The sequence below is a fragment of the Anastrepha obliqua genome, chromosome 2, assembly GCF_027943255.1.
Source record: "Anastrepha obliqua isolate idAnaObli1 chromosome 2, idAnaObli1_1.0, whole genome shotgun sequence".
NCBI classification, from domain to species: Eukaryota; Metazoa; Arthropoda; class Insecta; order Diptera; family Tephritidae; genus Anastrepha; species Anastrepha obliqua.
Window position 1 is genome coordinate 103,110,055 of NC_072893.1, and position 16,640 is coordinate 103,126,694.

General features: G+C 39.6%; 1 protein-coding gene across 1 annotated transcript in view; it reads right to left on the reverse strand.

Annotated features, from left to right (window-relative positions):
• LOC129239179 (protein sprint) overlaps positions 1 to 16,640 on the reverse strand; it is a 201,899-nt gene that overhangs the window by 33,320 nt on the left and 151,939 nt on the right. The window contains exons 4-6 of the mRNA XM_054874515.1: positions 7,160 to 8,558; positions 5,982 to 7,097; positions 5,696 to 5,887 (exon numbers count right to left, since the gene is read on the reverse strand). Of these exons, the coding sequence (XP_054730490.1) occupies positions 5,696 to 5,887; positions 5,982 to 7,097; positions 7,160 to 8,558 (2,707 nt within the window). The remainder of the gene's footprint in view (positions 1 to 5,695; positions 5,888 to 5,981; positions 7,098 to 7,159; positions 8,559 to 16,640) is intronic.

Sequence of the window (16,640 nt, forward strand, 5' to 3'; positions counted from 1 at the left end):
GTCGCAATACCCTCAGCACTGATAAAAACCGATTAGAAGCGTAAAGCGAGCAACAAAAACAAACTAACATGCGTTTTCAAGCGCCTACGACATTGGCTTGGTGTTGTTGTTCTGTACTGCTGCTGCTGCTGCTGCACTGCCACTTTACTGCAGTAAAAATAATCAAAATTAAAGCATTTTCATTACAATGAAAACGAGACTTTGTTGACAAATGTGTATGTGTGTGTATGTGTGGCGTGCGACCGCATTTATCAGTAGCAGACAGACGGCAGCGGGAACAACGCGCGCCAGCGTCGATGATGACGCGGCATGTCGTCCGCGCATGTGGTCCATTCAACGCCAGCAACGAGAGCATCTTGGTGGTGAACGACTTAGTCAGTGCGTAATTATTTTAATTGATAACACAAAAGCACACATGAAAGTGCGTACCATGTATGAATGCTTGTGCTATGTAAATATGTTTTTCTAATTTTAGGTCACGGCAGCCATCAACAAAGCACAGCGGTCGTTTAAAGCGGCGACAGTGTGTGTTGGCCGCACAGTCGAAAAATGCGGAATTAATATTTGCATGCCAATGCGGTGGGAAGCATTTGTTTAACTTTTTGTTGTTGGAGCACTAAAATCATGTCTTAATAAAACAATGGGCGCTCAAAGTGGCAAACTGAGCGTAAGTTTTTGTTTCCGAGAGAAATCAGCGGAAATACGTATTTGGAATGTATGCAAAGATAGTAGTCCATGCATGCCAATCTCAGGGTAGGGACCAAAATGTAGGGATCCCGCGATTTCGGGATTGACAGCCCGAATACTTCCTTTGACTTACTTGATTTTTTATTTTAACATAAAATAATATGCATTAAAGTCTACTGCTTTCCGCTTTTGCTGCTTAAATTGTACGAGATTCTTTCAACATTTTTTTACTTTTACGGTTTTTCGACAGAACTTTGAACTTTTTTCGACAGAAATATGTGCCTTAAGTTTATTAGATATGTATTTAGTATTATTAAATAAGAATAAATTTAACTATTGTCTTTTATTTTGTTACTAATGAAATAATTTTCACTCTAAATATGTAAAAAAGTATATTTCAAGCCCATTTATTTACTAATTATGTAGTAGAAGAGTTGCTCAAAAAATATTGATGCAATTTTTTAGAGTTAAGTTGTTGCAAAATAATGAATAGGTAACAAAATCCGGGACTAGTCCCGGGATCCTGTTTTGTGATGATGAGGTGCCGAAAATTCTGGGACAAAAAAAAATCTAAACAATTGAGATCACTAATGCAAACATAAAAGTGCATGCTTCAGCTAGGTTTGAAATCTTTCCCACGCTTCAGCTGCTGATATACGAGTACTAATAGATAATTCATAACATATACATATACAGCCGTTGAAAAGTACTTAAGAACAATACCCAGCTCACTCCATTTGAGACTTTTATTTTATAAATTTAAAATGTTTTCATTCTGTATCAGCCTTTTTGCATTGGAAAGACGTACATTTTTTTACTTCATGTACAAAAATTAATACAGAAAAATACTGAAGAACGAAGCAAAATTATAGTCAAAATAGTGCAGGTTAAACAGAAAAGTATACATTAATATTTTGTTGAAAACCCATTTTGCTTTATTTCTGCTGCACAGCACCTTTGCCTTGACATTACTCTATTAATCCTCTACAACGTTCAACAGAAATCCATACCCCAGCTGCCGTGGCTTTTTCAACTAATTGATCCAAATTTGTGTTATTCTGTGTACTGAGTGCATATTTTACGTCGTTCCAAAGATGTTCTGTTATTCTTAATTCGACCCTTTAAAATGCTCAATCCAGAACAGTGAGCAAAATGGTTTCGAACAACTTTTTTGCCACACGCGAACTGTGCTTCAGCTTGTTGTTGTTTCGAAATTACCGCTAAATTGTCTTTCGCATAAAGTAGTATTACATTTTGAAGCATCTGAACGTACTTGACCGCATCCATTTTACTTGCAATACGATGAATCCGCCCGACACCGTTCCACGAAAAGCAGCCCCACACCATTCTTGACCCTCCCCGTGATTTATGACTGGTGAGTCGAATTTGGGGTTGAATGTTGGCCGCCGCTCGTACTTCGTACCATCTAGACCAAATCTATTTATTTTCGTTTCATCGTCTGCTTCTACCAATCGAGGCGCGAACTGTTTTTTTCGTTATCGGCTTCTCTAGGTGAACTAAAATATTTCCCCATTGATGTCAGCAGCACTCTTCCTGGGATCCTATTTTGGCAATATAACGATCATCCTATGAATCTGGATAGTATCTGTTTTTTCTTTCCATTGTTTTTTCTGGGAAGGGCTTTTGAATTAAAAATCATCGTTTGGAAACGTTTAATTGTAGGATAATTTGGTGTTTTGCAATTCTATGATTGCTTTTGAAGAGATGGATTGCAATTTTACCCTTTCAACATTATTGAATCGTTTCAACTAAATTAAAGTCCTATAGGAATCTCCAGATACTTTCTTTTTTTCTTACCAGTTTCAATGTAAAACAGAAAACAATTCACAAAATTTTGGACAAAGATCGAATTGTTCTTAAGTATATTTGCCACAAAAACATCAGCGCTCCTATTAAAACGGTAAAAATCAAGAGAAATATGATATGATAATCATATGAATGGGATTAAATAAATATATAACATTTTGGGTGCTAGTTGTTGGTCTGACATCCTAGTTACTTCGGTAGCATAAAACTCTTTGCAAAATTGCAATATTAGTAAAGATTAAAAGCGATTAGGCCAGATGAAATGCTCTTAAAAAGAGTTGACTCGGTGGCCCCAAAGGCTCATTGGGGTGACTAGGAAATGTTCTGCCAGTTATAACCTTAGATGGCCTTAAAACCATGCCGAACGCATACAGACCCTGCAGCGAATCTTTGCTTAAACATGCAAGTGCTTCGAAATACTGAGTGCACTCTACCTCTTTCTCATACCCACAGTTCCTAAAGAAATCGTTTCGAGGAGCTCCGAACCTGGCGGTCATATAGGCAATAGTCCACCGTTGCCCCGTTGATATTGTCTTGTACAGGGTATATTCATTATTGAAAGTTTCGATAATTTCCGTGTTCTTCGCTTATTGAGTTTTGACAGAAATGGTTGTGATACTTTCCAGGTATCGTGTTCGCTTCCGCAAGTCCTACTTCAGACATTAGCTTGTATACTTATCTGCTTCTTTAATGTCCCGGGTCCTAGTACATTTTGATGTTGCAATGTTGAATCGATTGTAGGATTTTCAGCATTATTGGTTTAATTGCAACTCAGTTTGAGCCTAGTAGCTCCTCAGCCCTCTGAATAAACTGAGAGCTAAGATGTCTAAGCTTAAGCTTTGTAAAAAGTACTTCTCAAAAATGCTTAGATGACTGCGCTTCATGACTCTTCATGGAAGGGCCTGGCAGTTATATTGAGTCTCTTTGTATGGATTCCCCGTGAACAGTGTACGGTTGAGACACTCACCACTAACGGGAAGTGTAGCTTTGTTAGTTCCAGAAGCTTACTCGACAGCTGCGATAGCCCTTGAGGCCAGAATTATTTGCAACATATCAAAGCTCCCTTTGAGCAGACCGCAGATAGTTAAAGAAACCCTCTTGCATGGAGAGAGTTTCTTAGTGCTTTGTCTGTCCAGTTTAACAGCCTTGCAGTTATTTGTAAAGGGCATGTGACGTTTTATTTATATTGTTTGATAGCGGGATGCGATCGAAAGAAAGTCTGTGACTTGTTTCCAGCGATTAAAACTCGCTTTTTGGGAGTAGAAATCCTACAGAAAGTTTGTACAGATCGTTTTTTCGAGATAACTCTTCCTCTTAGAAGAGCCTAATAAGAGTTTGGTGCCATTATTATCAACGGCAATAACGTAGTTTTACCTTACAGTTTCAATACTCAGCTTCTTCATAGCTCTATGATAACTTCAACCAGCTTCAGCAAATTACTTCATGTGAAGATAAGGAAATACTTTATGAAAACTACTCTATGGGAAGCAGTACGACAGTTCCGCGAATAAAGCCAATTTTTAACCATTTGTCTGGCCAGGGTAAAAGCAAAGCTTGCCACAAAGCATCCAAGGACTTCCTAACCCACAATGACATTTCTTAAAAGGCCGGCTAACAACTGGTATTCCAAGACAATATATTTTTCATTTCATTTCCCTACGCATGGGTCTGATTGCTTTGCCTGTTTAGATCTTTGCGGATCTTTGAGCTATTATTAAGAGTTCAATTTTGTGAACTTTGTGACATGTAAGAGGATTGGTACCACAACCAGGCCTTCGATTTGCTACTCCAAACAATTTTTCTAATAATTTTTTAATTTTTTCTATATTAAAGAAATCATTTTATCTAGCGTTATTTGGAGTCTACGTATGAGTTACAGAAAAAATTACGCTCTGCATAACATTATAAATAATTACTTTTATAGGAAGAATTGGAAGTCATTCTCTCTGGTTCCTCCTTCTGGAGGACATATCTGGCTGCATAAATACAAATTTTTAATAGCGCCATAATTTTTACGCAGAGTGTAAAAAGTTCCAATAGACTGGCGATAACTTTTTCAAACAGTTCCTTAATAAATATTTCACAGTACTGAAATATACTGAAGCTACTTCAAAAATGCCATTGGATATTTGTTAACGCAGATGGCTAATAGTTGTACTTTATTCTAACCTACATAATACAATCTTGATCACTCATCTACAAACTAAAGAGGCTTCTTTCGGTTTCTTATACTTTAATGCTTTAATTGAACCCCCAACGTTAGCTGACAGCTGTTCTTTATAATGAGGTATCTTCATCTCCTTCCCATCTAACTCGTGGTGAGCTGTCCCCAGAAGACCTGAAGAATGGAATTTTTCTGGAGATCTCTTGCCTAATAGAATCCATTTTGTGGCGTTCATTGAATATTTTCGATATCCTTATGAACATTGTGGCCGCTGTGGCTGAATGAATTGGTGCGTGACTACCATTCGGAATTCAGAGAGAGAACATCGGTTCGAATTTCGGTGAAAGATCAAAATTAAGAAAAAGTTTTTTCTAATAGCGGTCGCCCCTCGACAGGCAATGGCAAACCACGCTGTGCCATAAAAAAGTTCCTCATAAAAAAATATCTGCCGTTCAGAGTCGGCTTGAAACTGTAGGTCCCTCCATTTGTGAAGCAACATCAAGACGCACACCACAAATAGGAGGAGGAGCTCGGCCAAACACCCAAAGAGGGTGTACGCGCCAATTATATATATGTATATATATATATATATATATATATGAATATTGTGGTATACTTAATTTGGATATAACTAAGCCTGATTTTTTTAATAACTCCCTATTAAAGAGTTCTTTTAAGAAGTAGAAAACACTTCGGTTTACGAAAACCTGTAAGCATCTGGCAACCTGGCGGAGCTTTAGCAATCTTCAGACTTAGTTTGCTGATCAGCTTTGTGCACAAATCCTTTTTCTATTTGAAGGTTTGGGACACTGGATCCCTCAGACGATTCCGAAACTTTCGCACCCATATAAACTTTTGCAAATTTACAGGGATTTGATGTTGATACAAATCTATAATAATCAAATTGGAAGCATGCATATAACCAAATCTTATTGTAATTATCAACCCTGTTCTCTTGGACTGCCTTTACTCTGTTCTCAGTTAACATAACTTCATATAAATTATTTGATCACTTACGCAGAATTTCACGATCTCGCATGCTTGGATTCCGCAATATTGTTGCGACCTTTTGTCTGCCATTGCACTTCTTAGCTTTCAATGTGTCTTGATTGCTCTCTTTGGTACTCAGCTCTTCAATTATAGTATCATCTTCTGAGACAACGGGGCGACATTTTGAAAAGTGTATGGTGTCCGAAGCGATAGTGGCATCTAAAATGAATGGAAATTCAGAAAAAATGAATATCAATTTAGAAAAGAAATGAAGAAACAGTTTACTTAAACTTAAAATGGGAATGCAACTCACCATCTTGCGGGTTAATGGAGTCCCATTGCGATGAGTCCCATGGTTCTGAGAACACTGTGCCGTCATCCGATTGCGCCGAGTCGATGCCGTTAAAATATGACTGACAGAAGGAATAAGTGCCGCCGACGTTGTCATAGGACGAGAGTCGACTACCAGTCTGACTGTCGAAGGACTTCTGGCTGCCATGATGTTCGCTTAATTGTTTTTGCCCGCACTGGCCGTTATGATGCTGTTGTAGATATGCTTGTTGTGGTGGCGTGGAGCAACGTACCAGCTCTGGAAGATTCAAATCGGGGAAACGTTTGGCGATTATTTGATGAACTGTCAGTGGCTTTGGTTTATTCTCCTTGTTTGCTTCGCGACCCAATGAGTTTTCCTTCTCTTGACCAGTCACGGGTTGTTGGCGCCACTGTTCCTCCGTATCATAATCGCCATAATTGTTATTGGTATTGGTTTCTTCGGCACCCTCATCATAATCATCATCCTCATCTTGTTTACCCATGAACTCCCAACTGCTGTCAAGTTGCCATTGCTCGAAGCGTGCACGTGCGCGTTTCGTGGGCTGTTGTTGTTGTGTTGGGGCTTGCTGTGGCGCCTGTTGCTGCTTTTTCTTGAGCTCATCCAGACTGCCTGCGATTTTCTCGAATTCTTTGGGAATTAGCAATGGGCATATGGGAGTACGCGCTAGCCCGCTCTTCGGCGGCTCAGAGTGCCGATGGTTTGCAGGCAAGAGTGGACCACGCTGTGAACGTCGTAGTATGCTGGCAGTTGTAAGACCTGCTTCACGCAGTGCATCCGCTGGTTCAGCATAGAAGGGGCTGCCTTGCTTGCTCCGTGAGGCAGGCGTATCTGCTGTAGGTGTAGTGTCACCCTCGTTCAGTTCGCAAACCTTGAACTGATCTTCGGAAAGCGATTGGCTCATGAGACCGGGCAAGAGAAGGCCAGCGCGTGAACGTGGCTGGACATCAGCGGAAAACTGTATGAGTTGTTGGGTGTCGCAAAAGGGGGCATTGGCAGTGGGCGTAGGCGAGGGATCACTGTTGCCTTGCGGACTGGCAGAAGCGACAGAGGAGTTAGCAGGTGAAAGTAAATTGGCGCTTAGGGAGGTGATAGTGGCTGTAAGTAAAAAATATTAGCTTTTATTTTTATGGTATGTATAAAAAATATTTAGGAATTACGTGTTTCTGCGAGCAAGTCAGGTCGTTTACCCTGCGCACCTTCTGTGGGCTTAAAACTCGTGAGCAAACCGGTGCGCTCGTTCGACTCTTGAGTCCATAGGTCTTCATAATCGCTGATTTTATCGCCCAATGCGCTGCGGCAGTATATCTGTGGACTTTCCAATATGTCAGACTCCTGGTAGTGTTTGGACTCCTTGCGCGCTTTGGCGCGTCGCGATTTGCTGCTGCTGCTGCCCAAAGCGCTTGTGGGCGTGCCAGCGGAGCAAGGTGATAGGATCTTCCTTTGGCTGTGATTCGAGTCTTTGCTGCTCTGCGATTGCCAGCGGCTGCCATTCGAAGAACCCTGTGACGAGAGCGTATCTTTGCATTCGCCCTCAGGCGATAAACGTTTCGAGAAAGTTTGGAAAGTTGCATTTGTGTTGAGCGCGCTTGAGGCGATCATATTAGTTGCTGTTGCTGGTGTGGTCACTTCAACAAACTGGGGTGAGTTATTGTTCTCCATTGAGAAAGTAACAGTTGTTGTCACAGTAAAATTATTTGCCGAGTTCAATGCATGGTCCACTGGCAGTGGACTGCTGGGTGTGAGTGGTTTGAAGCAACGCAATGGTGGCGCAGGTGGTTTGCGTAAATCCAAATTGAGAGTGTTTGGCGGCTTGGGACGTTGTGGCCGTATGCCATTGTCTGAGATGGATTTATTGCCTTTCGATGGCACCATCACGAGATTATTCGATTTAAAAGTGCTAAGGTTGCCATTTGTCGTAGTCGAAGTATCGCCCGATAAGCCAATAATGCCATTGCGGTGATTATTTACATCCACCGGCGACATGGTTAGTATTACTGAGTCCACCGATTCCGGACTCATTAGCTGCAATTGTGGACCACCGCTCGTGGTGAAAGAACTCATGCTGGATGTAGTGTCTGATGGTGTGCCCGCCTGACTAAAGAGGCCACCTTGATTGTTGGTGGGACTGAAGACCTTCGCTGATTGTGGTGCGCCAGAGTTGCTGAAGACCGTTGTGCCCAAGCCGCTGGTTTCAGTCAATGAGTTGGGTGATTTAGCATCGAGTAGATTAGCCTCTGATTCATGTGGCTTAGGGCAAGACATCGGATAGCGCCAAAACTCTTGACCCAATAGGGCTAGCGATGAGAGTTGCTGACGATTTCTGACTTCGCGCAAAGCGCGTGGCAGTATAAGTTGAACGGGCAGTTCATCACAGCACTGTGCATAGTGAGCGATCAGCGCTGGGATTGAATCGAATGTGAAGCGTGAACTTTCCAAGCTCAAAATGGCGTCGTTTGACTGAATCAAATAGTGCTCAATGTAGGGACCAGTATCCGGGGGAAGACGCACCGACACGGCCATGGTGTTGGGTTGGCTTGAGCCGCGCACAATGAAGTTCTGTAAAAGAAATGAAAATATGTAGCATGGCATTAGAAGAAGAGTGAGATTTAAGTGGAGAGTTTAGCAACTAAAATAAAAGTTGGTGGTATAAACGGGAACTGCTTAAATGACTTTGCTGCTAAGAATAAATTATTTAAAAAACGAGAAGCGTGACCTGCTTACGACGCGCGTTTAATTCTAGTGTTTTATAAGGCGCATTAAAATGGCTTAAATGATTTAAATGTGTGTATTAGTTAAAATACTCCACTTCTTCCTCACAACAGCTATCAAACATAACACCATTTGCATTTGTTTTGGTCTTCTTCAACAGTCCCCTTCACCAGCACCAACAGTAGTGCAGACTTAATGTTGCGTTAAAAATCTGCACATAAATTTCATATCATAATAACAATGATAAATTGTCATCATTCAGTCGCGCGCCTGCTTTGTACGCAGCCATTTACATTAACACGCTACACTCTCCCGCACAAACACACAGTTACACAAGCCTGACACTAACACTCCTCTGCAGCAGAAATCTAATGTTTCTTCAATGCAAAACTTTTTTTGTCTTCCGGTCCAGACTTGTGCGCGTGCATTCTTCGATCCTCTCGTTGGGTGCTACCGGGCGTATGAGCAACATAAATCTGAAGTGGTGTATGAAGATTTTGCAAGTGCGATGATTAGTAAACAAGTGTGAGTGAGAAATGTGAAAATAGAATCGACGAAATTAACGCTTAAGTGCGTCTGTCACACTAAAGTGAGCATAATAAGCAACGGAAAGTGATGTGTCTTGTTGGGTTGGTTGTTTGGATGTACATATACATATCTGTGTGTGTGGGTGTGTGCCTTTTTTGTTGCACCCACCTGCTTATAAATTTAACAGCTGCACAAGTATTCAAATACGAATTCATGCGACACATTGTTGTTGCAAAACTTTGCAGACATTCAGCAAGCATCAAAGGTACTCGACTAAATGAGTGTTTTTGCCATATTTTTAATAGCCAACCGAAATAAGTAAACCGGCTTGTGAGTGTTTAGCTTTAGGGGTGCTTTTGGCAACACAATGCTTGGCATCTTCTGAATTCAATTTTTATTTTGATTTTGTGCATAATGCGTAGGGCGTTAATCGTTTTCACATTAACTACATAAAACAAATGGTCAGCCAGTAAATGTTGACAGTATTTGTAAAGTTGTGTTGGCGGGAGTAGAATTAGAGGTGGCCAGATGAGACTGGATTTGGTAAAAAGTTATATGTAAAGCAAGCAAGAAAATAGTGTTCAAGCAAATCAGGAGAAATAGCAACTGAGAAATGGAGTTGAAAGGAAGAGTATTAATTTGATAAAGTTCGCATTGACTGCACAAACTTTTTACCGAGTACTGTCATAAAAGTTCTGTTACAATATTTTTAAAGCAATAGGTTTTGAACTTTTAGATTTAATGTTCACGTTATGAATTTTCTTTGTAAATATGCCTTGCAAAATAAATTCCAAATCAATTTGACTTAAAATTTCACTTGATTAAAATTGAATGGAGTGACAAAGAAAATCTTGCGCGAAGATTGCATTGCAAGGAGTGGAAATACGTTATGGCGAATGTTCGCGTATTCCTCGAATCTCAGTTATCACGAATGTTCGCGTATTGCTCGAATCATTCAAAGTGCAGGGCAGAGCCGCAAAACTGTGTGGAAACGAAATTCGCTAAAATTTCTTGAGTAAGCAGAAACGCTCGGGCTCTAAAAGTATTCGATCCGGTATCAGCTAGTGGTAGCAGGAGAAGAAGAAGGCCTGCTCTGTGTTGGAAAGATCAGATGGAGAAGAACTCGGCTTCACTTTGTGTGTCCAACTGGCGCCGGTTAGCACGAGAAAGAAACGACTGGCGCGCATTGCTAAACTCTGCCAAAATCGCGAAAGCGTTTATCACGCCAATCAAGAAGAAGAAGAAGAATGAGAAAAGAGGAAGAATAAGAAGAAGAAGAAGAAGCATCAGAAAGTCATGGCTAGAGACCTGGGTTTGTCTTCCAGATCATCGTCACGATTAATCTATTTAAACGTTTTTCTCAGGTCATCTTCTGGCCATATTTTAACTCCAAAATTTAAGAAGATAAGATTGGAAAGACGCAATAACCAGCAACGGGCATGAAAATATTATTTTTACGGATGAAAAAAAAATTTATGGTGCAAGAAGTAAAAAAAAAAACATCACAAGAAGCAAAAAATACTGTACCAAGGACTCGAGAGTCAATCTATAGCAATCGTCATGGTTTGTTCGGGAGTATCCCATAAAGGCATTACTTCTTTGAAATTTCACGAAAAGGGAATACAAAAGTGTACAGAGAAGATATACTGGAAGGCGTACATCTTTTACATGCTTACTCCGACTTTGCAATTAAACCTTTATTTGTACCCATAAGAAGCTGCTGCTAAAGCCGGTTTGGTATTCAACATAACAAAAACCAATTGAATGTAAATAAGCAGTCAAAATACGCGTGCAATTTTTAGTGATTTAAGAGGTGTAATCATTTTGCTTTCCGGCAGTCTCATCTTGGTGCCAGGTGGTTCGAGCGAAGGCATAAAACGTATAAAAAACAAACTCTGACAAGATTGGCTGTCATGTGCGGAGTACCTAGGATTTTTACGATCGGTTAATTTCAATTTTTTTTTTTTAATTTTTAAACTAACATTTTCAGATTTACAGCGCCGAACTTTTTCCTGTGAATCTACTCAAAGGGAAAGTGTACACTAAACCTCAAATTCCCGAACAATATTCGTAAGGAAAGCAACGCCATAACCCCAGAAATTCCCCCAAATATTATGCAGAATGCGGGGATAAAGAGTGCAAGTGTGTGAAACACAGGATCCCGTGTCAAGTTTCTCGATAATTTTTACACTGAACGACGCAATATTTTTTAGTACATGAAATAAAATTTCGATCGGAGGAAATCGAAATGAAAACACCTTTCACTATTCATAGTTGCCATGCGTGAAGGATATAAATAGATTGCTAAATTTTCCCTTGTAATCAGTTGGACTTAACTTCTTCTTCCCACTTCTTAATCCTCATTTTATTCAAAATAAAAGCAGACACTTTGTCTGATACCCATAAACTGAAATCTCAGCTGTGCGTTTATGAAGCGAAATCCCACCCATTCAGCGCGGAGTTATTCTTATTATGAGGCGATTTGTACTGCTACCTGAAATATCTATTGTTCCCTACATGGATTCAGAGTATTTCTCTGATCCTAACTTTCTTAATAAATTGTAGTAGTTGTCCTCATGTTCCTCATGTTAAATATTTTAACCCAGGTGTTTATGCCTCATAAGCATCAGTATCTGGGCACAATGTCAGCATATGCTTGGCGGTTTCATCTTCCAAGTTGCCTTCACTTTCATGAGGTAGCAGCTATCTCTGTCGTTACGTAATCTGTGAATTTCAATATTTTGCTTCGAGAATTGACGTCGGCTTGATTGTTAACTTCTTTCTCGCTTCTTTATCTGAGCCTTCCACAACTTCTGCAGGATTTTTTTTTACCCGTGATGTCGCTTTAGCTACGGCTTCTCTATTACTGTGTCCTTTTCATAAATCGGGCGGGAATCGTACTGAATCTGTAGAATCCTACAGTTGCTCTTCTTGACTGATTTTATTGACTTGTAGTCGATGCCTATTGTTAATAGGCTTCTTCTTTTTTTGAACGTCAGCTTTTCGCGGTAGGTATACAGTCATTGGGGGTACACCCGGTACATTGTCCTCGTGACAATTGTTTAACTCTGTACCCAGTTGGCGGCTTTCTTGGTTGCACAACCGTCTAGTGTTAAGTCTGGCGAAAGTGTATATCGTCGAACTTAAGTTCTGATTTATGGTACACTCCGTACACTCTGCCGTAGCCGAATGTGTTGGTGCGTGACGTCCATTCGGAAGTGCGTAGGTTCAAACCTCCGAGCATGAAACACCAAAATGAAGGAAACGTTTTTTTCTAATAGTAGTTGCCCCTCGACAGGCAATGGCTAACCTCCGTTTATATTTCTGTCCTGAAAAAGCTCTTCATAAAAAATATCTGCCATTCGGGGTCGGCCTAAAACTGTAGGTCCCTCCATTTGTGAAACAATATCAAGACGTACACCACAAATAGGAGGAGGAGCTAGGCCAAACACTGAAAAGAAGCGTACGCGCCAATTATTTATTAATTTTTTTTATTTCTTCTACGGGGAGTTCCTCAACTCTTGCCTGTTCCTTCTGTGAGATTATTTGTATTGGGAAACATTTAAGTAGACCAGCCAGTCTTGAGCCTTTAATTATGGTAGCATAGCTATCACTACCAGGTTTCCTGGAGTTTAAATTGGTTTTCTGCGCAGATTTTGCTGCTGCTGTTATTCAGTAAAATAGGAGCAAAGTTGCCAACCAAACGTTGAGGTTTAATATTTCCTTCAACATATTAAAATAATAATAATCTTCTGGTATTATATGACCGTGACAATAAATTCAAATAAATATATATTGCTTTTATATTAAAAAAAAAAACTCCTTAAAATTAGTGGCATGCCTTGGAAGCCATAGTTATATTGACCTCTCAAGAAAATGTGCTCAAACAAATAATACTGGCTAACAGCGCAGCGTACTTGATTACCACAAAACGAGCTATTTAATGGACTACCAGGAGGACATCTCGCAGTAAGAATACAGCACGAAACATGAAAATATTGCTTTAGTTAAGAAGCTGTAACGTTGGTGATACCAAAAAAAAAAAGAAGAAAATGCAGACACAAACTGAAATTTATATTATCATAACACCAGCGCGAGGCAACGCAGCAGTGCGAGCAAACCGCTGCCACTGCTCCAACTTCACAAGCTCGGATGCATATTTTTAAGTGTAGGAATGCATGTTTATTAAAGTATATCCTTTGCTATTTCTCGAATGTCCTTGTGTACAATTTACTTGTTGAAAATATTGGCAATAATATTTTTCCACTCTCAGAATACTTTGCACAGTCAGTGACCAAATTCAAGTGAATAGCAGACGTTTTTGGCCCCAAGCTAGTGAATGCCAAATAAAGTGAAAAACGGAAAGTCCATAATAAAGTGGTGAAATGAACAGAGTGCATGAATGTGAGTAAGTGTTTGGCGTGGGGTTATATGAGTGAGGGTATCTGTGATTGCTGCTCGCTTTTTAAGTTTAAATAAAATTCATGAGTTATTTAAAATTCGAAAGGGAGTGCATACAAATAGTTAAAGGATTGCTGAGGAAATTATTTTTTGGTTATGGTATTTCATTCGCACACACGTACATACATAGTTACATTGCATCATTTAAAGAGCTCTTTTAATTCTCCGGGTCTGACTAGACTGCCTTTTTCGACATTTGACGTGAATTTAAAATATTTCTATTACCGCTAATGACCTGAGCTTCCAGGTAGCTTCCTAAAATTTAATTTTCTATCGATTTACGAATATAACCTTTTAAAAAGGATTCTCGAACAGCACGAAAAAAGGCCAGACCCGGGAGTCCAACCAAAGGTTTAAAAAAAGGTGTCCAATGGTAAAAAAAAAATATTATTTGGACCTTATGCTACATTATATAATATATAGAACTATAGGCCAATTAGTTTATTATCGGCGTTATCAAAAGTATTCCAAGAGTTCATTTCCAATCACATAGTGTTCCACTTATGCAAGAAGGATTTTAATTGAGTATCAGTCTGACTTTAGATCTGGTCGCATTTGTTCCAAAGCTGTGCTTACGGTAATGGAATACATTCGCTCTGGGTTCAATAACAAACCACTTACTTAGTTAGTTCGTAAGGTTTCTCTAAAGCCTTTGATACTGTGAATCATTACATCATCATCAACGAAATCGAATAGTGCGATGACAGGGCTACAGGAGACAATCCGTAGAACAGTCAAAGTTTTTTCCAAAGTGAAGGATAGGAACTAGTGAACCCTAATCATGAAATTCCGGCCGCCGTAGCCCAATACTTCACAGAACTCAACGAAAAGATAATGGTAGCCCAACCCTCCACACGCGCCGGCCATATTATGATAGAAGCACACGGCCTTAGATTTCAGAGTTAGTTTAAGAATGAAGTTAGTTTGTAAAGTTACTTGTAAAAGATTCAGCAACGAATGAAGAGCGGCTTCGTCCGTGTTAACCGCCGTAGACGGTTTGTTTAAGTTATACAGGGTCCGCCATATAACTTTACGGAATAAAAAATGCTATAAAAAAGAAACTACTCAATATTTTTCCAAACTGTTTTTTTTTATTTTGAAGTACAATCCTTCCGGGTAATGATGGAACACGACTTCATTCATATGGCTGCCTCGGCTAGCCATGCACCATCCCATACGATCGGTCCAATTTTTCAACACATTTTCGATTGTGACGACGGTGAACTGATGTTCCTGGTGATTCACGAACACTCTCGGCCACAGCAGCAATATTTTCGGGTGTACGCACGGTTTTTGGTTGGTCACGCATTGGTTTGTCAATAAGCAACCAAGTTTCTCTTAATTTTTTCGCAAAGTAACGCACATACGCTCCATTCGGTGCTTTTCTTCTTCCCATTGCCGTACGTAATTTTCGTACACATTCTGCAACATTACCATGATTTTCAAAGTAATGTCGCAATATTTCCCAGCGTTCTTTGAGCGTATACACAACTATTTTCGTTCAGCGGAAGAATAAAATTAATTTTCTGTCAAATCAGATGACAGCTAAGTGTTACCATTCTTCAAATAATACCTAGTTCAAATCCCTAACGATAGATGACGGGCCCTATATTAGTAAGAAAAGCAACAGCTCACATAAATTACAACTCATGAGTTGTTAAGTTTGCTAAATATGAATCCAATGACAGGTTTTTAAAATTCAAAATGGCGAATCCAAGATGACGAACAAAAATTCAAAAAATTTAACTAAGATGCTGAAAATCACCGCTAGCGTATGTTTTGTGTTTTGGATCTGTACATATCACGTCCGGGTTTGAGAAAAATGACAGTAAACACCCTAAAAAATAAAAAAGCTATTGATCTAACCACAGTGAAGACAAGACTAAGTCATGTCCAACTAGCTAAATTAAGCTTAGGTTATGGGCAGCCAGCGAAAGTGAGTCTAGGGCACCGTTTGTTCGTTCGTTTTTTTGTCGTTAGGAAAATAAAAAGGTTTGAGCAAAACTGACTCCACTACTCGCGCGGATACTTATTGATCGACTACTGTAAGTTTAATTATTAAGAAAAAAATAATAATTGGAAGAAACTTACACTTTGTGCAACTTTTATATGTTAAGCACTTTTTGCACAAAGGAGTATCGCTTTGATATACAGCAGAAGTTACTCACACGCTCCATAGATCAATCAAATGTAGTGCAAAAACCTTTTTATAAATTTTTTTTTGGGTGCATTTCATTGAGTTACCTATACTACTATACTGCCAACACAATCCCAAATGTATTTGGGTATAAACAGTGACTAAAAGGCTGTTCAAAAATTCTATTTCGATTTTTGGTAAGTTTTTTTCTCTTTTTTTCTAATTTTTTTTATCTCTCAACAGTTTTTGCTTCCAGAAATTCCTCGTACTTGCCAAATTTTTATATCCACTTAAAGCGCGCCACAATCACATTTTCTACTCGTAGGAATGTCTTTATTGCATTGGCTTACTATCTTCATTGATTCAATTTCCGTCTACTTCGATTTTTGCTGGCCATTCATTGTTCGCCTCAGCTGCCGGATGCCAGTACTAAGACTTTTTTATGCTTTATTTTTGATTTTTTGGTAGCTTCTGCTTTTTGTTACTTTTCGCCTCTATTTTCAGCTCCGCAAATATTTCACCATCAGTCACGGAATGAAGTATTACCCAGCCGCCCAGAAATATGTAAGTATGCATGGGCCGTTGTGAGCTTGTGTGTTGTTGGCTCGACGGGTCATTGGTGGTCAGGTTTGTCTACTGAGAATCTTTGCCGGAAATGCAATTTGTGATTTAAAAGAAAAGGACCGGAAAACACGCGCTAACGATGAGAGAAATCTCAGCAAAAGACAATGGAAATATCGTACTCGTATTCTGTGATCAATTTTTATTTCTATTCAGCAGGGGCTGCAAGTGCTTGTGTGCAG